The 24473-nt window shown below is 39.8% G+C and overlaps 1 protein-coding gene across 2 annotated transcripts in view; it reads left to right on the top strand.

Moving 5' to 3' along the window:
* The window catches only part of LOC139626545 (capping protein, Arp2/3 and myosin-I linker protein 3-like), a 31064-nt gene extending 14929 nt beyond the window's left edge, over positions 1 to 16135 (top strand). For both annotated transcript variants that reach the window (XM_071486918.1, XM_071486919.1), the window contains exons 23-40: positions 374 to 467; positions 1983 to 2081; positions 2180 to 2299; positions 2393 to 2506; positions 2582 to 2757; positions 2913 to 3000; positions 3115 to 3234; positions 7151 to 7217; positions 7563 to 7750; positions 8066 to 8145; positions 11253 to 11429; positions 11932 to 12136; positions 12222 to 12952; positions 13095 to 13197; positions 13278 to 13404; positions 14767 to 14838; positions 15024 to 15131; positions 15444 to 16135. In XM_071486918.1, coding sequence (XP_071343019.1) covers positions 374 to 467; positions 1983 to 2081; positions 2180 to 2299; positions 2393 to 2506; positions 2582 to 2757; positions 2913 to 3000; positions 3115 to 3234; positions 7151 to 7217; positions 7563 to 7750; positions 8066 to 8145; positions 11253 to 11429; positions 11932 to 12136; positions 12222 to 12952; positions 13095 to 13197; positions 13278 to 13404; positions 14767 to 14838; positions 15024 to 15131; positions 15444 to 15484 — 2710 coding nt within the window. In that variant the 3' untranslated portion in view covers positions 15485 to 16135. The remainder of the gene's footprint in view (positions 1 to 373; positions 468 to 1982; positions 2082 to 2179; positions 2300 to 2392; positions 2507 to 2581; positions 2758 to 2912; positions 3001 to 3114; positions 3235 to 7150; positions 7218 to 7562; positions 7751 to 8065; positions 8146 to 11252; positions 11430 to 11931; positions 12137 to 12221; positions 12953 to 13094; positions 13198 to 13277; positions 13405 to 14766; positions 14839 to 15023; positions 15132 to 15443) is intronic.
* The last annotated feature ends 8338 nt before the right edge of the window (positions 16136 to 24473 follow it).

Here is a 24473-nt window from a genome sequence, read left to right as displayed (position 1 = left end):
CTAGGATACTATATGCATCAGCTGCATGAAGCATATTGATTTTAAGGAACTGTTTTAGATTTACCTTCTGTCTTAAAAGATTTAACCAAGTTGAAATGTGCAACTTGAGCTGAGCAAATTGTTGCCTTCCACTTTGCTATCTTAAATGGTCCAAACTTAGCTTTAGGCAAAGGATGACATGGTTACAAAGATCAAAGTATTACTCACACTCGCATGGGGGGGATATTTTGGGATGAGCTCTGTCCAGTGGGGATATTAACCTTAACTAACCCTTGAATCTGTAACCCACTTTATTTTCTCCTTTTAGTCTTTTACTGTCTCCCTCAATAACTCGACCCTTCCTCTGTTCTTCCTTCCTCTTCTTCTCTATCAGTAATTTCACCTTGCAATACATGCCTCTTCCCCTAAGCGACATCAGCCAGGCGTACCGCAGCGCCCCTGAGAGGACAGAGCAGGCACTGACCAAGGTCGGCATCAGAGAGCAGCCATTGTCACATTGTCATTGTCAGGAAGAAAAAAAAAGTTCAAACTGAATCTTGGAGATTAAATCAGAACATTGTCATCAATGTTTTACATCTTCAAAATCAGGCTTTTCTTCTACCATTTGCATTAAAACATGAATTGATCGAGTGCTTTGGGTCATAAAGACAGAGAAACTGTGTTCAAAAAGATAAATGACCTCTGAGGCTCAATGAGATGTGTATCTGCTGGACAAAGACCCAACTTTTATCATAAAGAGTCATTTCATCATAAAAATCCTGCCACTGCAGAACTCAGTACATTTCTACACAGAACAGTGGAAATGTTTGATTTGATGTTTGACTCTGTTTCCCAGAAGCCTGTTGATGACAATCTTAGTCATATTATAAGTCTATGGAAATGACACAGTAGAAATGCTTCACACTCAGAATTGTTCAGCATGAAAAGGAAGAAGTAAAGAGTGAAAACCCAGAGCTCTCTGTCCTTTATGTTTCCCATTACTGAGTGGGAGTAAATCAAAGGAAGATGCATTTGGCTTTAGGTAAAGATCCTTCACTTTGATGCCATTGCATTTAATCAAATAAAAAAATAATAATGATGAGAGGAAAAACAGCTCTCCAGTCACCCACACCTTGTTCCATCCAAGTGCTGCAGTCTTTACTGTAATAATTGCTGCCTGGATGGTGGCAGCCTCACATGACGACAAGAGGTTGGTGGATGTAACGTGGATACACAATAGATGACCAGTTTGGTCCAAATCAATAACTGTTTAGTTAGTTTAGTTCATTTTTTGTACCTTTTTTAGTTAAGTTTTATCTAATTTAAAATCAATCATTCATTTTCACTTCATTAAAGGTTCATATTTTACACTTCTGTGTTGCATTTGAAGTGTTGATATCCATCAGAAGATATACCTATTTGTGGTTTTAAGAACCAAAAACCATCTCAGTGTAGTTTTACATCTCCTCTCTCAGACTTCTCTCTGTCAGCCAATCAGAAGAGAGCATCTGAGTCTCTCTTCTGATTGGTTGACTGTTTTCTGAGTGATCCAATAAAAATATAGTAGATTTCAGGTAAACACTTAGAGAACCCAAATCCTGCAAGGTTTTTTGGTGGGCAGGGCTTGGGGCGTGGCTAAGAGCAGTGACTGTTTAGTTGTGACAACGCAAAGTTCCAGAAGTCCTGACGGCTGGTTTTAAGGCTCAGTTTCTGAATACAGGCTGTGTGCATTTCTCTGTGGACTGAGGCTAAGTATTAATATAGAACCTAGACCTGCTTTATAATCAAAAGTTTCCTAGTTTTAGCCTCCTACAAGTGTCAGGGAGGAACTTATACATCATTTTACAGATGTCTTTTAAACTGAAAGTTTGTTAGATGGATTTATTTGTTGCACTTGCTACAATCTGCCTGCTGCATCGTCATCCTGTCTGTTTTGTCTGTCCTCCTCATGTTTTTCTGCCCATTTCATATTCATGACTCTCTTCCACCTCTCTTGTGCGCAGATCCAGCGCGCTCTGGTGAGGAACAACCAGACCCAGAGCTTCTCTCAGCGACAGGCTCTGCGGCTGCACCAAGGCCTGGTCACGAGCACCGCCGAGCAGGTAGCACCCATCTGTGTACACTTTACCTCTGTGTGTGTTTACGACTGCTTTAGGTGCGTTTGCGCCCATAACCCACCACTGCTTGTTTTGTTTCCAAGGTGATGGAGCGCCTGTGTGTGCGTGTCCAGCAGCAGGTGTGCATGTTACGTGGTGTTGGGGAGATGGAGGAGATTCAAGGTGCTAAACAAGTGCTGAAAGAGGCCAGGAATTCCCGCGCTGTGAGTGGTGTGAAATGTATGAGTGTAGTACTTCATTTATTCATTCACTGTTGCACTGAATTGGAATTAATGCGTCCTCTGTGGTGCTTCAAGCTCTACCCTTCACTGTGCGAGCTGGCTCATGTGCTGTCTGTGGACGGGCCGGTGCGGCAGAGGCTGGACTCTCTGGCTGGGGAACTTGCCAAAGCTGCAGATAAGGAGCTTCAGGTAAGTGTAACAGCCTCTTTTCACTGTGCCATTCAAAGAAATGAGTGAGTCACTGATAACCAGCATTCATTTCAGGTGATCGTCGACTCAATGGTGTCTCTCTGTCGTGAGCTCTGTCCTTTATCATCCTCTGCGGCGGAGAGATTGAGTCCTCCACTCTCATCCGTCTCCGAGCGCGTGTCCATCCCACGTTCTGCCATTCGGACTGCCCTGATGGAAAGAGCGGCACAGGACATTCATCGAGCCTTAGAGTAAGAGAGGGATATGGAGAAGGAGAAGAGGAGAGCGGCAGTGAAGGGTTGCAGCGATAAGTCTGAATTTGATAAGCAGGTTATTGATTTGCTCTCACTTTTACCAAACCGTTTCCCGTCTGTCTCTCCCTCTCCTCTAACCCAATCTCCTGCAGAGAAGTGAAGCTCTCAGTGGTTTCCTATCTTACCAACTCCATCGTGGACCAAATCCTGCAGGAGCTCTACGCCACCCATAAGAACCTGGTAAATACAAAGCACTTACTGTAACAAGGCACTGTGTGTGTGTGTGTGTGAGAGAAAGGTAGATGGAGTGATTTGAGTGTTTGCCAAATGGTTTAAGAGCACTGTCTGTTTCAGACCCGGCAGGTGTCTCACCTTAAACGGTGGGATGGGTCGTGTGAAGACGGGACAGGCTGGAGGTTTAACAGACACAGAGACTCTCTGGACATCACAGACGAGGAGCTCAGCACCAGCATAGTGAGTAGTGGGCACACGGACATGTGTGTTTTCTGGTCTGATAACTCAAACATCTCAGCCACCATCAAACATCGTCCTGAGGTCTCTTTTCTTTTTTTTATTTGGTGAAGCAGGATAAAGACAAAGAAAGCGACATAACATAACATAACATAACATAACATAACATAACATAACATAACATAACATAACATAACATAACAAGATGTACATGGCATAGCATAGAATAGCATAGCATATAACATATAACATGACATATAACATGACATAACATCACGTGACATAGCATAGCATGGCCTAACATGACATAAAATGACAGCATACACTACTGCAATGGGACCAAACAACTGAGAGTTTTTTGTTATTGTTATAGATTTATATTCTGACGTACTGAATTATTGAGAGGGGGAGAGGGAGAAAGAGAGTGCAGAGGACTCTGACGTTTGCTTTCTGACATCACTTTCATTGTACATCTTTTTTAATTTGGGGATTAGCACATTGCGATGAAGTGTTTTCAAGTTATATCAAGATCAACACAATACTTCTTCAGGAACAGGGTCTTTCAGTCACATCTTGTTGTTTTTCATGCAGTGTCAGATAGTCTAAGTCTAAGACACAGGTCGATTTTATTGACAGTTGCAGTCTGGTGGTCTTTTGTGTGATGGTCTTTTTTTTTTTTTTTTTTAAGGAATATTTTAAGGAGATGAAAATGAATATAATCTCTTAGCAGTCTCTTGCAAATATAAAAGAAGTAAGAACAAGCTCAGAAAATATAAAAAAAGTCATACAATTTTTCTTACCACACTGCTTTCTAGCATTTGTTTTATCCCTCAGAGCCCCTGTGTGTAAATTTCCATTTCCATCACAAAACATTGTATTACCCTCTTCCAACTCGTTCCAGCTCCTTTCTCATGTATTATTCCAGACTCCCCCAGGTGTCTCCAGGCATGATTCTCACACTCAAGTAGTTTCTATTGCATAATCATGATATTAGATGTTTACCCGTCATCTTATGTGGAATTAATAGATATATATGGAACTAATGCATATGTTAACTTTAATTAGGTTCACTCTCCTCTCTTAATAAACCTGAGCACCACCACTAACCAAACAGATCAGATTTTTTCTGCTGGCTTCTGGCATTTGAAACATCACCCTGAGTTTTCCTGACAGGATCACTACAGTTAAAGGTCAATATTTGAAAAGTTCCCAACTCCTCCACTGGAGACATTTCACCATCACTTGGAATAATAACGTGTTGTCAGTTCAATTGTGTTTTGGCCTTTTGCAGTTATTCACTGATCAGCTTGACTGAAGCACAATATTTAAAGTCTACATTTCAAACGCCTGTAAGCCTGCTGGCATGAAACCTGCACTGACCAAGCTAACTATAGACATGATACCCACTGATCTACAAGTGATGGTGTAACTGAAGTTAGTATGTATTGATTTGATTAGTCATGTACTCTGTGCTCACATGCAGCACTACACTGATCACCAAAGTTTTCTGATTTCTCTCTATCATTATACCTCAGGCTGATCACATTTTAAGTCTTATGGACCTCAATGTCCATATTCTCTGTTCTTCTGAACCTCTTATGTTTTAGTTTATAATACCTTGTTCAGTTCAAGATTTAATTTTATATACTCAGTTCATATCTTTTTATGTATTGATGCCTCATTCCCCTCTGTCTCCCGGTTTTAGTCCTCAGTTGTAAGCTGTTACCACTTCTACTCATCAGAGTAAATGCTTATTTTTCTGCACTTTTCCACCTTCTCAACTGTTCTTTATCAGGAAATGAAAACTGAACCTAAATCTTATCTGAATGTTACAGCTGTGGCAGGAATTTAGGGAAGCCAAGTCAACCAGAAAAAGAATAAATTGGGAATCTCTGGAGACACACGAAAAGAACAGCTCAATATTTACAAGAACGAAACTGTCGGAGTAAACTGTAACTCTGACATTATCTCAAGAATCTGCCACAAACTCAGGGTCCTTTTCATCACAAACAGCTCAGTCATTACCCTCTTATACAACTCTAGCCTTGATGCCTCCTCTACAACTGCTGAGGAATTTAAAACATTTTTGTCTGTAAAGCTGAATCTGAGCACTTGTTCAGTCCATGGCTCAACACCTCAGTATATTCCAGGATAATAATACTTATAAAAACAAGTTTAAACCTATTTCTCTCTGTAATTTATTAGAAAAAGCCTGTCTGTCTGGATATCATGCCCCCCAGAGTTATTCTGAAATTACATTTTGCACATTGTTGGCTTCAGTGTCCACTGTTGTCACAGCTCTCTCATCATCCAGTTTCGAACAGTCAGCACTGGAACCTATATGTACAAAACAGTCTTAAATAATTTTCATCCAATTGCCAAACTCATTTTTGGGGAAAGTCCTTGATAAACTTGTTCCTTCCCAACTCAGCTAGTTTAGCGACTTCAGGAAACAGACTAAAAATCGGTGAGAGGCTGAGGGTGGGCCTGGTTTGTACATGACCAAAAAGATTCGCTGACAGTCCAAAATATGTTAAATAACTTTGATTAATGAAAATGATCAGCTTATTATAACGTGCCCATCATTGTAATCAGAATAACCACAGCGATCAAATGAAGGTGGTGGTCGACAAAAATCCGGCGACCCACTCACCCTCTCTCCCTCTAAAACACACAGGTGAACAGGTGATTGTATCACCCACATCCGTGTGACCCAGCTCTCAAAAACAATAATATTAATAATAAATGACATGAATAATGAATATATAACAAACACTAATGAATAACAATACCAAAATATAAAATATATTCCTCTGTCAAATCACTCATGGCTCCTACAGCTGTATCTGGGGGAATTAAACCACTCTGAGTCAGTCTTTTGATGGTCTTAAATGGTCTGCGCTTAGCTCTCAATGTTGGTCTCAATTCTACTCTTCACTCACTATTAACATGGGCTCGTATCTCCTGTGGAGCTCCTCAAGGGTCAGTCTTGGGCCCAATCATTTTCTCACTTTACGCCCTCTTTGAATTATTCAGACATATATTTCAGTTTTACGCTGACGACATCCTGTCATATCTCACAGTGAAACCAAAGAAGTGTAACTCAAAGACCCTTACAGACTTGAGGCTCGTAACTTTTTCATTCTACATCATGGTCATTTTTGATCTGTCTGCCTCCAACCAGTGTCCACAGCCATGCTAAAATATCGATTAGGCTTTACCTAGCCACAGAGTTGCTTTGAGCTAAATGCTTACATAAGGATGCTAACATGCTCACAATGACAATGCTAATCTGCTGATGTTAGCATGCTAACATTTGCTGATTAATAGTGCAGCTGAGGTTTACGGGAATCTCATTATAGTTTTTCAGGTATTTGGTCATAAACCAAAGTACTAATTGGAAGAACTAATTGAAATGTGGACCTGATGAGTTCTGTTGCTAGCATGGCTAAAATCCTCAGCTAGCTATCTGCCATAGTGATGAATCCTTCTGCCATGAATCTTCAATCTTTCATACTGAACTTAGCTTTCAGTTGTAACAATTGTTACAGTAGTTTGATTCACTTTCCTACAACTGGGAAGATTTTCTTGTTCAAGCTTTTCTTGCCATCCCATGATTTGGAGGAAGTAATCAACACAGTCAGTTGTTTGCGCTGGTATTCATCCGCACTTTATGTCCCAGTGTGTTTCTGTTATTTTTTTACATGTTCAATTTGTCAGCCTCTGCTCTCTACTCAACATGTGTCGGTTTTATATAATTAAAGTGACTTCATTTGACAAAATTGCACTGACAAAAGCACTGAGTGGGGGTCGTAGTATTTGTCCTGCTTGACATGTTTACTTGTTCCTGCTTGTGCGTCTCACCCTGCTTATGTATCCCTCAGCATGTCAATATACTTGTTTTTATTTTTTCTCCCAGGACACAATAGCCATTAAGAAGCGCAGCTCGAGAACAAGACGAATACGGCCTGTCTCCACCAGGCTGAGTGAGTACTGCTGTATATCCTCTTATCCTCAGCCTCAACTCCCTCCTGTCTAGCTCTGACCCCATCCCATCTCTTTCAGGGCACCATTAGTGACTTTTCTTTTGAGTCTTTTTTTCCCTTTCCCGTTGCTCCATTCAAAGAAGTCTGTTAATGGCTGTTTTAATCTGGCCTGAGTCAAGTCTGAGTCACTACATCTCAGAGCGCTCGCCAATTTTAAACATAACGACTTTGAAGCGGAAATGATGGCTGCCTGTAATTACCCCATCTTGTCTCCCTGACTGTGCCTTCTCGGTCTCTTGCCCTCACATCCTCTATAATCCTTTCACTGCTCTTCACTGCCATCAGGTCTGTGTGACGACTCCAGCTCCTCTCCACCCCCCTCTGTGCCATCGTACTCATCACCGTTGTCCCGCTCAGCATCCTGGGAGGGCCTGTCAGAGCTGCCAACACAGGGCCTGCCTCTCCATCATGTGACGCGGGTTCGGCCGAGACCTCCACGGAGGCACAAAGGAGGGCATGTCGCTGCTGAGACGGTAAGGCAGATGTGATATTGGCTATCGATCTGTCTGTTGATCTATCTATCTATCTGTCTATCTGTCTATCTATCTATGCACAATTCTCCAATTTACTAATGTCATTGCCCACTGGCAGTGATTTGTCAGAGGTAATCTATACCAAGTGGTTGGCTGCAATTGGATTATGTCATCTCGCTGAGGTCATGTAATCCATTTGTTTTCTTGCATACAGAACATTTACAAATGAAATCCACTGTAAGAGTAAGCTGACTACTCTAAGTGTGTGTGTGTGTGTGTGTGTGTGTGTGTGTGTGTGTGTCTGTCTGTGCACAGCACTGCAGTGAAAATGGAGGAATAAGCCCCCTTGATGACGGACTCCCAGACTTCTATACTAAACGAGTGCTCCCTGATAGGTAAGAGTTTATTTACTGCTACCACTAAAATTCTTGTTTTCTGTGCACCTCCTTTCCTCCGACTTCACATATTTTTAACTACAAATCACATTTCTGTGAAAGTGCTGCTGTTTTTCGAAAGCATACCATAACTTTTTAGATTCACTTCCCATTTTCCAGTCGGTCATTTTTTTAGATTTGTTTCACCAGGCTCTGAAAATCTACTTACAGACTTCAAACTTGCTTGAGATAGGTAATCCATCACAGTGAGCCTTTTGTCACCTTTACTGTAGATTATTGTTGCGTCGTTATGCAGCTGTGAGCAGAGACTGTTTTGCAAACTCTCCCTGTTCAAGGATGTCTCAGAGAGTTATCTGTTGAACAGCAACCTCTCACAGTTCACACAATAAGACAGCAGGTTTGCTTATTTCATCTCTCCTGGATTTATTTTTCTAGCACCATTGTTAGTGATGAAATGCTTCTCCACTCCAGCGAACACTTAGATCTGAGCTGTCAGAGCGTCCCTGAATATAAAGGTGGTGAAATGCTGATGTTGGTACTGCACTGAAATGAAAGGTTAAAATGCAATGATAGGAAATCATTCTAAAAATGTGCTTTGGGAAAAGTCAGCTGTGTAGTCAAAACAGATCTCTGCTAAAATGAGGAAATATAAAACTCCAATAAGAGAATTTTACATCCGTCATTGTAGGAATTACTGTGTGAGTGCATTAGAAAAGAGAGGTAGAAAGCCAAGAAACACAGACAACAAGAGACACAATAAAAGACACAATATGAATAGGCAAATTACACTATTATAGTAAGTGAGTGTGAAAATTGCAGCTTCAGTGGAAATATAAATTCCCTGAACAATGCTGACTTGTTCTCACCCCCCCCCCCCCATAACCCCTTGTGAGCAACTGAAATAACAACTGAATAAAGTTACCATGTACATGAGAGCTAACAAAAAAACAATCTGACCACAGCCATTAGCCCACACTAGGATTGCCGTTATATACTCCACATATGCTGTGCTGACAGTTAGCCAGCTAGTGATAGCAACATCTGCTAAACACATTCATAACACATTTGTAACAGCAAGTTAGCTAACGTTATCAGACGTTTTACATTATGTAGCATCAAGTTACTGACACATGGAGGAGAAGAAAACCAGTTCTGAGTCCAGCTGGAGTCTTTAGCAGCCGGTAGGGTTCTCCATCTTGGTAAAACCAGTCGGACTGGTCTTGGACTTTATCCGCGGCTGCATAAATGACAATGAAAGAGCCAGTAAAAACTTTAAAAACTTTTTGGTCTGACAGTCCACCAGCCAACAGGGATTTGAGCCAGTATTATCCCCATGTCCAGTCCACCTGTGCTCTGGTCTCATCTCTTTCTTCGGTGGAGGAAATTCTTGAAAGGTCGCTTTCACCTGAACACTGCGTACTTCACTGTGTCATCTTGTGTGTCTGCCTGTGTGTTTATAAATGTGGGGAGGAGGTTTAACAGGAGGACCTCACATGCATTAACATGCACACATGCATGCACTAACATGCACGCGCTATCAGGCTACCAAAACAAAGATCAGAGATTACAACACACACAGAGGAGGTGTGACTTTATTCCATTATGTCCTTACATATAAAATTGTTGAATATATATATATATATATAGTGTTGTATTATTGTTTAAAATCTCGTTTACAAAACCTTTACATTATGCAATTTCCAATTTGAATCTTAATTTAATAAAGCTTTGCACAACATTAGACTTCTAATGACATCCACACAGTCAAACACATTATAGTCTGACTTAAAGTCACAAAAAAGTGTAAAGATAATGTATTTCAGTCAATATAAATTAATGATTCATTCTCATTTGTTGTCAGAGCCCCGCTGAGTTCTTACACTGTGTGAGTGCTCACAATCTTCCATTATTCAAGAAGGCTATGTTTCTCTCTCTGTCTTTGAAGTAATCCCGTGTTTGTCTTGTTTAGCTCGGCTGCTTGTACATTCAGAGCCAATTCTAATTGTTTCTGTCATCCACCACCTTTTAGATCATCAATTAAAGCATAACCTTTGTCACTCTTGATGATTAGTGGAGGCAGAGCCAGTGGTTTGCAGTTTTCTGGGCATGATTGGTTTGTTGGTGTTTGCATGTTGTTGATCAAAGGAAGATGGGGGGAGGGGTTTCTGTTTTGTTTTTTTTTTCAGATGTGGCTGGGGTCATTAGTAGCTGGGGTTTTTATTAAATGTGTGATCAGTCTGCTTTGGAAATGACTACATAGTTTAAAAATAGCTCAAAATTAAAGGTATATTGATTGATTTCCATGTGTTTTGATTATAAAGCAGGTCAAGGTTCTATATTAATACTGTGAAAGTATCAGAGCCTCAGTCCACAGAGAAATGCACACAGCCTGTATTGAGAAACTGAGCCTTAAAACCAGCCGTCAGGACTTCTGGAACTTTATGATGTCACAACAAAGCAGTCACCACCCTCAGCCATGCCCAAAGCCCCGCCCACCTGGACCAACCATCCAACCTTGCAGAATTTGGTTTCTCTGAGTGTTTAATTGAAATCTGCTTTATTTTTATTGGATCACTCAGAAAACAGTCAGCCAATCAGAAGAGAGGCTCAGATACTAGAGCTCCAGAGAGAAGCCTGAGAGAGGAGATGTAAAACTACACTGAGGTGGCTTTTGCTTCTTAAAACCAAAAACAGACTTCAAATAAAACACTGGAGAAGTGTAAAATATGGACCTTTAATGAGCTAGAACAAGCAGAACCTGCAGTGTGAACCTCTAAAATATAGATGCAGTAGTTTGATGAGCCTTTATTTTTGTGGCCCTGAATTCTTATCAGAATAATGTTGCTGCAGATAACCAGGTTGAATCAGTGTTCTTAATAGGACTATATAGGATTTATAATATAATATAAAAAAGTGCACTTTAGATAAATCACCATGCACTGAGAGATGTAGCCTAGCAACGTGCAAAATGCAAAAAAACACCTGACGTGGACGGCTGTGATGGATAAAACAACATCTGAGTAGAGATGACTCATGTGAGGACAAACAACATGGCTGCTCTGGCCCGGACTGTGTGTTTGACATTCAGCCTCTCTCACCTCTTTCAGTCAGCTGTCCTCTCTGCACAAGGCTCACTCCCTGAGGAGGAAGAAGAGGAGAAACATGCTCGCCATCTTCGGTTTCCGTAAAAACCGCAACCAAACTCTGTCCAGTCAGGGCCCTCAGGAGTCTGAAGCCGAGATTTATGGAGATGGGTGTCACACTGTTGCTACAGCACCCACAGGGTTTGTGTATGCACACACACACAATCCACTATTGTAAAGAAAGGCATGGCCTTGAATGCCCATGTGATGAACCAGATAACAATACTCCATCTGAAAAGACTCATTCACTTTCCCTCCATTGTCTAACTCAGTCTTCACATTTTCTCCGTCTTTTTTCTGAGGACAATCAGCAGCTCTCTGTAACTACCCAGACAAGTATCTCTCTAAATCTCCCTCATTTCTTTGTTGATTAGAGAAATGGCTCCACAGCAAAGGGAGGCTGCTGCCAGAGTGTGCTCACAGATGTCAGTGACAGACTCTGACTTCAACTCTGGATCCAACAATCAGTGAAATGATTAGAGATGAACATGCTGCATGTCAGTTACAGATTAGGACAAAGAGAAAGCTGATTCCTGCCAGAAAAAAGTGACACTGGTTAATAACATTGTTCTCAAAGCTTGTTACATTTTGAATTTGTGGAATTATTAGTACACCAACATCTTCATTGTCATCCAACTTGTAGGACTGCCATGGAGAATGTGTACACATTCCTCCAGCCTCCGAGGTCCACTGCCAGAGTGGGATCTCCTGGTGAAGGGGCTGATGGGAAAATGCTCGGAAACGATCACCAAGGGAAAAATACTCTCGTTCTGAGTCCGCCACCAGTGCCGGGCCTCCCTCACCCAGGCGTGGGAGGAAGTAGACACCCCTTTTATTCTCCCAGAGAGGTACAGTCAGCGTGAGACGCTGCTGTCATTGTCTATGCTGAAAATTTTCACCATCTGCAATCTTTCTTATTTTGTGTTTTGACAGAGAGCTGAGGGAGACGCTGTGTTTGATCAGCCGCTGGAGAGAGACAAGTACTGGGCAGACGACAAACAGAGGACAACAGAGGTGCTGCAAGCAGACAAGCAGTGGATAGAGGCGAGGCAGAGTGATCAGCACATAGAGAGGCAGCAGTTTGACGACAGGCCGCAAGAAAGAACGGTAGCAGATCCGAGAACGACCGACAGACACACAGACAGTCACTGGACTGAGAGCAGACATCCAGACAGACATATGGACAGACAGTGGACTGTTGACAGACACACCCAGCGGCAGATTGACAGAAAGATAGAGAGGCAGTGGATGGGTGGTCGGCAGATAGACAGGTCGTGGTCAGAGAACAGGCCAATGGACATACCGGTGGACAGTCAGTGGACTGAGAGCAGGCATCCAGGCAAAAAGATGGACAGACAAGTGCAGGCGCTTCATTTGGCTCAAAGGCCGTTGCCTCCATACCCATCAGACAGGACGCCTTCGCCAAAACAGGAGGCAGATCCTCTGAAAAGCCCAGAGGCAGCAGCGATAGACTGGCACCAGCAGGACACACAGGCAGACAGTGGGGGGTTTACAGAAGGATGGAGAAGCAGCGCAGGAGGAGGAGGAGGTCGAGCTGCTCCCTCTGCATCCAAACCAGATCCCCCTCCACAAAGCAGTAAACCCAACCTGTCCAAGATGAGACATAGACATCGGCTGGAGAGCTCAGACGCTCTACCAGGTACCTCACTGTCATCCTCGTGACTGTGCTGCCGGTTAGAGAGGAGATTTTAGCTCTGCAGAGGTTTTAACTTCAGTCTTTTCCTCGCTCTGTAAAAAAACCACACACCTATAGGTGACAGCCCCTTCTTTTGAATTTGTAGGTACAGAGGAGGAAAGAGAGACAGAGAGGGAGCCTGGAAAGATGGAAAGGAAAGAAAGAGAAAAAAGAAGAGATTCGGAGAGTCAACCTCCTCCGATTCCAGAAAAGGTATGTTTTATTCACGAGTCAAATCAATTGCTAATGTTCTCTTTGTCCTTGTGGTTTGTTCACATTCTCTGTTTCAACAGCCAAAGACGTCCTCGTATGTGACTTTTCCGAAAGAATCAGCCAATGAGAGGAACTTACCTCCTCCTCCTGTGCCGCCTCCTGTAATCAAGCCATTGCATGGATTACCAGACAGAGCTGCAAGTCAAGGTAGATGCAGTGAAAATACACACCAACAACGAGAAGCAACAGGTTATAATGAGCGTATCGTTACAATTGGAAGTCATGTTGTTGTGCTGACAAGTGTTTACTTAAATAATTAACATTCCCCCTCATGAAAAACAAGGTTCAGATTCTCGCCTCACCTCAATATTAGAGTAAATGTTTACTTTTGATCTTTTGTTAATTGTAATTTAGATTCTGATGATCTCCTCTCTGTGCATCATGATTAGCTTATGTTGCTCAGAGGGCTGTCACTTGGAGCCTGTTTGTGTTGTTGCTGTGGTTTATCTGTGAGCTAAACTGCTTTACTAATGATATCAGGGACACAACATGATATCGAAAGTGCAGATAAGGCTGCTCAACCAGCAGAAAACTTTAAAGGAATAGTTAGTTTTTTTGGAAAATATACTGATTCCGTATTTTTTCAAGAACTAGCTTAGCTTAGGGTAATGACTGGAGGCAGGAGGGAAAAACTCGTACATTGTTGTCTTGATGGGGAGTTAAGTGCTGGACTACTACTTGGCCAGGCACAATGACTTCTTTCCTGTAGTCTTGTTGTCACCTTGGCAGTGGAAACAGCAGGAAGTTATGGCTCCTCAGTCACTAAATAGTCCCGCACATAACTGTTCATAACAGCACTTAAAAAAATAAGACGTAGCATGTTAATTAGTTAACTTTAGAGGTGCTGGTCTAAGGATTTTCTTACATTTGCACAGAGCCGTGCTAGCTGTTTCTCCCCTGTTTCCAGTCTTTGTGCTAAGCTAAGTTAATTGGCTGCCAGCAATTACTTCATGTTTACAGTACAGACATGAGAGTGGGCTCCAGGCAAAAAAGCTAATAGGTGAATTTCCCAAATGTAGAAAACTTCCTTCAAACAAACAATAACCAACAGTTTTAGTAGTCGCTAATAACTTTCTCTCCTCTCCCAAACTCCCCAAAGGTTGTTTTCTAAAACACAACTTAAACTGTGTTATGTGTTATAATCATCCAACCAAATTAACTCTATAAATTAAGGACCTTTTCTAGCCCTTAAAATATCTTGTAACGCTCAATAAAACATTAAATGGATTTTGTGTTCAGTCTCAACCAAATCACACAACAAACACAGCTCATTCTTTTCAGGGACACCATAAACCCAACTCATTTCTGCAGCTAATGTACCTGAACGTACCTGTGCGCACACAGATGTCTGATATTTGGCTCAAATCTGCTTACCATAACACACCATATTTCCCTATATATAAACAATATATCCTGCATGACATAGACAGTAAATGTTAGCACTGAGCATCACAAACACTGTAACCTGTCTTGGAAAATCCTCATTTTCCTTTGACACATGTTGTTCAGGTGAAGAAGGACTGAGACCTCAGGCACCAGTGAAACCACAGAGGAACAGAAAGGCCATGTCCTGTGATGCAGGTACAATTTACATACAGTGTGCACTTACCATTAACCCAACACTATATTGTGACTTCCTGTGTGTGTGTATATATATATATATATATATATATATATATATATATATATATGTATATATGTTGATCTGTGTGAAAAGTGTCTGTATCTAACTGTTGATTTGTGTTTCCTGTCCTCACTGAACTCAGGCACTGACAGGGAAAGCCCTAATAACGTTGAGAAGCCCCCAAATCGCAAACCCCCTGTGAAAAAACCTAGACTACCCCAAAACAGAAATAAGTCACTGGACTTGTCTGGTACATGTCTTTCTGTTTTTATTTATGTTTGTGTGTGTGCAGCAGATGATACAGAGTGTGAGTCATGTGGTAATCAGACATTATGTGTAACTGTTGTGGAATATAATTATGAAATTCCTGTCTAAAATAAAAACAGTACATAATACAGTGGATTCTTTCTCGTATAAAACAACATCCTCCTGTGCTGACACCTTCACAGTAGACAGCTGATATCACAGCTCAATAGATACTAATATTGATCATCTGTTGTGATTTTTTTTACATTTTTTATTATTGTTATTTTTTTTGTAATGGACCTGTTCGATTTTACAGAAAGCCTCAACTCAGCACCTGGTCACAGTGAGCTGTTGTGATTGCCTGAGAAATTCACCTGCCCGCTGTCCAGCCGAAGCGTTGCCATAACAACCGTGGAGCATTTCATCCAACAAGGAGACAACAAAGAACAACATCTTAAGAGAGTGGGGGAGCTGGGGGAGTGGGGGCGGGGGGTGTCTAACAGCATAACACGACAGACATAAAGCATCAGTCACTTGTTTCTGTTGAAACATTCACTTTCCTTAATGTCACTTTGCTGTCCAGCTTCACCCCGACTGTGTCTCTGTCTTTGCTTTCTCTCTCTCTCTCTCACCGTGAAAACTCTGTATTTTTTTGTGGCTACAGTATTTTAACAGTATTTGCTATTTTAGAAAATCCAAACGATCATTGTCTTTTGTGTCGGTGGACGGTGGTCTGAGCACCTGAGCATTGTGGCTTTGCTAGACACAAGAAAGAAGAACGCCTTCATTAGAATGTGATTTCATAAACCTGCAGTGGACTTTTGAATGCTGATACTGTTGATTGCCTTGGTTGACACTTGAAAATGAGTTGCTTCTTATCAAATGAAACTTGATGATTTATATCTAGTTTTTGCTTTCAGGAACTGAAAGGTAATATATTTTATAGAAAAAGTAAATATTATGTATGAGCACCCTCACTGTACGAATAAAACACTAATGGAAAAACAACTGTGGAAGCTTTCTTGCAAATTATTGTTAGCAGATTATTGTACCATTATCTCTGTTAAAATTTCTCAGGTCTAAAGGAGACTTGAAAGAGTTGACAATTTTCAGTCAATTAGCTAATCAGTTAATCATGTAATCGTCATAGCTCTAGTGTTGTTAGCTTAAGGTTTTGTTGCTTATCTGTGCAGTTAGTTTAATAGTATCACATTAAAAGTATTGTTTCGGTTAAAACACAGCTATAAACAACATTTTATATTTTATAATTAATTACATGACAACTTTTGTGTTCACTGGTAGTGACAAACCAACAGAGAATGAAATAAAAGTTAGCAGCTACAGTAGCTTAGCTCATGAACGTGACATAGCATTTAGCAGCTAATGTTAAAGAGCCAGATTTATCATCCTCTGGAGTTGATAGAGACCAAAACAGATCTAAAGGAGAGTAAATATTCTGTGCTCATGTTATCTGCTGAATGTGTGATAAATAGGCAGCTAGTTTGCTAGCAAGTTCACCAATATAAACCTATAAATTTATGTTGTGTTGAGCATGTTTTTGCTAATGTGTTATTGCGGTCCCACACAGTCTCACATTAAAACAGTTGCAATTTGATGCAATTATTATAATTAGTGAAATCATTTCTGCTTGGCTCACCATCATCCCAACCTGTTAAGTCTGACAAAGCTAATAACTGAAGCTGTGATTTGGCAGTTACATGGATCTAAGTACCTGCTTTGATTTCCATGATCACAGGTGGATGCTAAATTTACTTCCTGATATCAGAAATGCCCCTCCTCCCCTCCCCTTGGTTGGCATGACAACCCCACATATTCACAGGTCCAAGAATGTGAGAAACAGCAGGGGGCGACTGATCCCTACAAATGAGGCAGCCACTGAAAGCTGTACAGAAACACGCACACACACACACAGAAAAATGATGTGAGCGGAGCAGCAGTCTTGCAGGTTGTCATTAGCAACCGTGTTGTGACCTTTTATTCTAAAGATGCTGTAAATGAGTCAGATACGAGTTAGAATAAAGCCGTGGACTGAGGAAATCTTTGCTGAAACAGAGATGAAGAGGCTGTTTTTCCACTGTGTCAGTGATTTTTTTAACGAGCAGCCTCCTGGGAAATGCTAAAGAGGCATTCCTGTGACTGAAACTAATTGCTACACTTAATATGTGTTACACATGTATGTTCTGCACAGTTTAGATATGCATCTCTATTTTACCCACTAAATCATATCTCTATTTTTCCCAAATGTTATGGCTGCTTGGAAACAGATGAGGGAGATATTCAATGTATTAACTTAAATTGATCTATTTAATCATTCATCCTCCATATCCTTTATAATTAATCACAGCAGTATTCCAGATAAAATATGATTTAATATCCCGCCTCTTACCTCAGACTCTCCTGAAGCAATTTAACATCTCAAACTTTGATTTATGGTGAGGTTAGAGGCAGCATACTGGCAGTCTGTGCAACAGTGACTTCATAACAGTACAGTGAAATGTAACTGTAGTGGTCGGTTTGAACTATTACTTCTACTCCACCTGAAATGCAGTGTGGCATCCATAGAGGTGGGTCCTCTTGTGTAATTATATTCCCCTAAAATTAATCCGGCTTTTAATATTTCTAATGTTTGTTTTATTTCATTATTATTTATTTTTTGCATTTTTCAAGCAAGATGGTATCTCTTTTTCTGCATAGGCTTCACATTTCACTGTTATGTTCATTCATAGGTTGTTCCCCAGTGCAAAGGTTGTCTGTTTGCTGCTCAGAAATTCATTACTGCCCACATTTTCAATCTAATGCTGCTTTTGTCTCTATTTTCTAATAAAAACACAATTTTCCACTCCCCAGTGACACAAACTAAGTTATATTGTAAGTTTAAGCAGCAAGGACTCAATGTCTTCTGCATCCTCACACCTGAAGTTTCATTCTGCTGTTATTTTGGCCATGTTGCACCGTATTTCTTTACAGCTGGTGTGAAGACACATCACATCACACAGGAAGCTCCCAAACACATCCCACTCTTCTCATCATTCTTGTGCTGTTACCAAGCAACATGATCACATAAAAGCCGAAGGAAGAGAGGAGCTGGAGAGAGAACATGTGTGGGTAGAGGAGAAAGATGCATGAAAATAAAAGGATGCATGCAGTCCAAAGAAATGTGCACGACTCTGTTCACACAATACCCCACAAAGTCCAAATTCAAATCCTCTTCCTTCCGGGTTGAAGGAGGATCCACTCTGTGCCTTTTCTCACTCTGTGTGAGACTTGTGAGACCAGATTCAGTTCATGCAGAATCAAACTTATACATGCCCTAAATCTGCTTCAGTTGCCTGTTAGAACTGTTTTATCCTGAGTGAGCTGGTTTAACGTTGTCCTCCATGCTGTCAGAGCATTAACAAGCTGTGAAAGTCTGTTTGGATGCAGCTCCTCGCAGCAGACCTGCTGGATGATATTCGTGCCACAGCCGCTACATGGGAAATGACTCATGAAAGCACACTATGATAAGATGCAGTGTAATTTAATGTAATTACAACCATACAAAAGGTCATAAGTGAGCTGTTCGGCTAGGTTGTCATGGGAACTGTCTCCCTATTGGGTGACTGTACAGCTAATCAGGATTATGTAGGCTAATTATATTATGTAATTACAGTTAGAACATGTCTTTCATGTGTGTACATTTATGAGAATTACAATATTACTTATGAGTTAGAGACATTATAGTGAGATTATATGTATATTTTTTTTAATATACCATCACCGGTCAGTCAAAGACGTGCATCATTTTATAATACCAAAAACAACATCAACAAAAACTTACAATAAAAAAAAGACAACGGTGTGTAAAAGGTAAATGTGAAAAACTAATCCAAATATATTTCAGTAAGTATTTTTAAAATAGCTGTGATAGCATAGCTGTGTGCTAAATGCTAATGTCAATGTGCTCACAATGCTAACATGCTGCAGTTCAGTAGGTCTGTTGTTTCTCAATCATGTTCACCATGTTAGGTTAAAGGAGGTATTTATGAGTTTTGCTATTGCTATTTAGCCAACATTAGCATCAACAGCTCTTTACTTACCTTCAGCCATCATTGCATTTACAAGACAAGAGGTTATAATACGTCCTTTGAGCAGCTTCTTCTTCAGAGAAGATTGGATGCTTGGTATTAGAAAGTGACCAGGCCAGAGCGAGCTGGTTAGCATGCTAATGTTAGCAGAAGAAAAGAAGTGATAGAAATAGAGGAAAACTGCTGGACACAGATCTGGTGAGTAAAGGAATGAAGTCTGAAGTTGAACATTTCCTCTAGACTGGTAATAAACAGCTGTTAATGCTAACATGGACTATGTAGCACTAGCAAAACTGACAAATAGCTCCTTTAATGTATCTGCATGCTAATGTTTGCTGTTGTGTAATAAGTATTTTTGAAATATCACTGAAGTTTGCAACATATACTGTAGTTGCTGATGTCAATAAGAAACCTCATAGCTCCTGTCTACAAAGAATTACATACAGTTTGACTCTGACTTTAGAATAACTCATTAAATATGCAGCTTTATTTGAATTTAATGAGAAGGAAGAAATACTGATAATATATAAAATGGTTATTATACACTCATAACATAATAATAATAGATATTATTATTATTATATATGTATAAGTTATATCATATTATAATTGATATTATATATAAATATAGATATTAATAGACACATAATAATAATAATAACCCAATAATCAGAATAGTTTAAAGGAATTCTGACTTTGTAGTTTCAGTATTGTTTCACAATCATCCCATTCAGAGATGTAATATATGACATATATGTCCATATATCAAGAGTAATGTTGCCATATATGTCATTTATAATATCACATATATACATCCTCTAGCTATATGAAGATATACAGCAAGTCTATAACTTATATGAAATACCCATAGTAAAATTTGTATCTACATATTTGTATGTAAATGTCTATATGATAAATATTGCCATAGTTCCACATGTTGCAACCCTTTATGTAAACGGTATATATATATTTGATTTATATTTGCAAGTTTATTAAAACAACATACATAGAAAAAATATATATGCTTATATATGTTTTTCTCATTAATTTCAAACATCTTTTCATTCTGGGAAAGTGGTCTCAGACTTTTGAACCCAACTGTATCCCAAAGCCTTTGGGATGGATATATATTTATGTAACACATGTCTACAATATAAGCACACACACAAAAACATACATATTTGCATTGGCTAGACATATACTGTATATCAATATATATAGGAGTTCCTACTTCTAACAGGTTTAATGTGTAATTTTTACATATGTTCTTTTATTTCATATGCACATATATCTCATATATGGAAATTCAGTAAATGTACATATATTACATTTGCATCCTGGTAGACTCACAAAGACACTCGCACTCTCTTACATACGGTTTATATGCACACCTGAACATACAGTGATATGAGCAATACATATGACACAGGTACAGTGAGACAGCAAACATGTAAATAAAGTCTGAATAGCTGCACAGTTCGTCCTCTGTGTGCATTTCAATGTTGCAGCTGCAGTGAACAAAGCTGTAGGAGGCCTGAAGAGGAGTTAACATCTCCTCACCTTTATACCTTTGCTATATCTTTATAATAATAAAATAATAAAAATCTTTTTTTTTTTTTCATTTTCCTGCACTTTTTTCTCCAAAATGTTCTGCAAGTAATTTATTGTTAAATCTGAAGAATAAATTTTGGATGCAGGGTTTGTGTTGGATATGAAGAGCTTATTACAGTAAAACATCATAATCCTACAAGAGGATGAGAAGGAAGAAGAATCACAGCAACAGCACAGTATGTGGGGGAAGAGAGAGGGGTGCAGAGGGGGAATGAATTAACAGATTTAGTGTCATCTCTCAGTCTGGGAGAGGAGCCAAAGTATCGACCACCTTAATCCGTTCATCCCTGTCGTCTTCCTCCTCCTCATCCTCCCTATCTGTCTACTGCCACGCTGAGATTTCCATCTCTGCTCATCTGTGTTTTTTTAAGATTAAAGTCGTCTGATTCTTTATGTTTGTTTGTACGTGTCAGTTGTTGATGTGGGGTTGCACACTTTAAGCCATCTGTCTACATTTAGAGCCTTCCAGCAACAGATTGTAACATTGCTGTTGCTGTACATGAATTATACAAAAAGATGTTTGTGGGCAATGACGATTTATTAGCAACTTTGTGTGATTTGTTATGAATTATTATTTACTAAACAAGCTGTAAGGGAATTTTCCACTAGTGTAATGACAAATAACTGGCATATCTTTTCATATGCATGAACGTCAGTGATGATAACACATTAGAGCAACGATTGAACACCTAAATATCTAAATTAAGCTCCATCACTACATGACATGATCATGACCAAGTGTGTCCATTCATCAGAGGTGGTGATAGACAGTTGAGGCTGGGATGGGTGAGGTAATAGCAGGGGTAATGACAGCTTATGTCTACATTACAGACGGTTTATGGAGGCACGGGTATCTGTTAATCTGACACTAGTTTCAGGGGGAGAATCAGCGCTAATCCCATGACTAGCCTGTTAAGTCCACTCACAATGAGACCCCACATGTGGACAACACAAGTAAACACACTCAAACACAAACAACGCAACGTAAGATGGTCTGGAATGAAAATCAATAAAAGACAGTAAATAGCTTAAGAGGTATGAAATGTGTAATCTTGTAGCTGCACAAACTCAGAGTTGGTCTTAAATGGACAATTTAAAGCTTAACAGTTGAAGTGATGGATTAGAGGATATTACAAAAACACTAAGATTATAGAGGCAGCCATGAGAACAGGGAGCAGGGAAGTTAAATGATAAACAATGTTCCCCAAGGCAGAGTGAATATAGAATAATGGCTTTTGCTAAAGAGATAAAGAGAATAAAACAGTATGTGACTGGTTGTATTTGATCATAATGAACACTTCACAGCCCACCACAGTTGTTTTGTAGTTGAATTCAATCAGGGGGGCAAGACATCACACAGCCATGAGGCATCCTGCTGATATTATAGTAATTTTTTCAAGCCATAGTGGTTTGACAAAATAATAAAATGCCTCAAAAGACTTTAAAGGAATAGTTCAACATTCTAGGGAAATATGCTTACTTTGCTTAGAATCAATAAATATGAACCTGCAGCATGGAGACAGTTAGCTTAGCATAAAAGGCTGGAAGCAGGGGGAAACAGCTAGCCTGGCTCTTTCAGAAGGTTTAAAAAGTACCTACCTACCTGGACAGAGCCAGGCTAGCTGTCCCGCCATCCAAGTCTTTATGCTAATCCAAGTTAACTGACTTCTGACTGTAGTGGTATCACATCATATAAATCTCAGCAAGACAGCAAATAAGTCTATTTCACAAAGTGTCAAACTATCCTTTCATGTGATGAGCCACAGCAGCTAATCAGCGTCCTTTGTTAGCTCGGAAAGAGGTAGTTTTAGACAGTGTTGCCTTCATTAAGTCACTGACAGCATGTAGCTGACAGGAAACCAGGAGAGAGAGAGACAGAGAGAAGTTCTGGATCACACAATAAGGTCATTTAGTTGAACTCAAACTTCAGGTTTTGGAAACAGATGAGCACTTCAGGTTTTCACAGATACACAATGTTCAATGAAGAAAACTGAGTCTAATGTGCAGGAGCAGCCACAACATGCTTGATTCATCAAGGGGAACAATTTGGAAACATATTGAATGCTACACATCAAATACAGTACAGACAATACAGTATATCATAAATGTGTCATATAGGCACGTCAGCAGGGAAATCACAGGTCGCAATAATAAAATCAATAAAACAGCGCTGCTGTTAATGTTATTAATACACCCGTACTTTTACTATGACAAGTCAAAATCTCTGCTATGAAAAGGACTATTACATGCAACCTAATATGACCTAACTGTGTTTGCAGTAGAATGCTGCAGGGATGAATTCAGAATTTTTGTAGGCCAAACCCAATGTTAGCATCACCCTGGTTCCACGTTTATGATCCTGACACTTTTTTTTTCAGCAAGATAATCTTCACTAACAACACCACTTTATGATTTTTGAAGACTAAATACAATAACCAGAAGTCTAAAGCAAATGTTAGACTATAAACCAAATACACCTTGGTCACATGACTTCAACATTACCACCACTACACTTCCAACTTGTAGATTCATTTAGCTCTGAGTTCCTCTACAAAAGCCTTTCCTCTTAAAAGATTAGTGATAAATAAAAACACAATGAGGCTGTAAAGGTGGAGAGTAGATCAGTTTTCGTGTTCGGCATGATGATGTTTAACGTCCCCAACAACCTCTGTAGTCTCATTCAGACACTCATTAGTCCTTTTATAACAGAAGTAAAAGCTTAAAAAATCAGGACTGTGGTGTTTATTGACATATTTTAGAATACATTTACATTTACCTTTACATTCACTCATTTGGCAGACGCTTTTATCCGAAGTAACTTACAGGACAACAGTAAAGCTACAGTGCAGTGGGAAACCTTTGTGTAAGTTTTAGGTACCACATCTATTTAATAAGTGCTGGGAGTTTGTATAAGGAAGTGTGTTAGAAAGTGCTAGTTAGACATGTTCAGGTTTTTAAAGATAGAATAAAACATGAAAATGTTTTGTGTTAACCAGAGACCTTATTTCAGCCATCTTATCAAAAACTCATTAAAAAAAACCCACAGACTTCAGAAAGAGGGAACTGTAAGTGCACCTACAAAGTTAAAGTGCTGTTTCACTCAAATTACTCACCATCAACAGTTTTCATTGGAACAACTTTCTTATTGTCCGTATGAAAACTGTTGACAAGTTGTTCTGGTTTGTTCTACTGATTCTGTAGAGATGATGTTTTTTAATCTTCCAATGTTATGAGAAGCTGCAAACAAATAAAACCATAACGACCTGTCTGTCTTATAAAAACATATGAAAAAAAACATATATGCACATAAAAACATACATACATAAGTGTTTTCTTGATATTTTTTTCTACCTCTCATTACTTAAATGTTGTTAGTATCTTCATTATTGGTTTGTAATATGTGACTAATCTCACTGATGTTTGTGTGTGTGTGTGTGTGTGTGTGTGTGTGTGTGTGTAGAGAGTGAAGGAGACAGGTCCTCAGAGTGAGGCAGGGAGGGAGGGGGCTCCTTGTGAGGTGTAAGCCTGCTGCTTGGAGCAGAGTTAGGCAGGATTAGGACATGTATATGTGGGATAAGGCAGCGTTAGTGGGACCCTACAGGCGTCCACCTCACACCATCTGTCCAAACAGTACAGGTCTGTCCTCAGCT

The sequence above is a fragment of the Trachinotus anak genome, unplaced genomic scaffold (assembly GCF_046630095.1).
Source record: "Trachinotus anak isolate AG129_WGS33_773 ecotype Australia unplaced genomic scaffold, CSIRO_AGI_Tana_v1 ptg000010l, whole genome shotgun sequence".
Taxonomy (NCBI): Eukaryota; Metazoa; Chordata; class Actinopteri; order Carangiformes; family Carangidae; genus Trachinotus; species Trachinotus anak.
The sequence above is the reverse complement of the archived record's forward strand: the minus strand, read 5'-3'. Positions and strand labels throughout refer to the sequence as shown.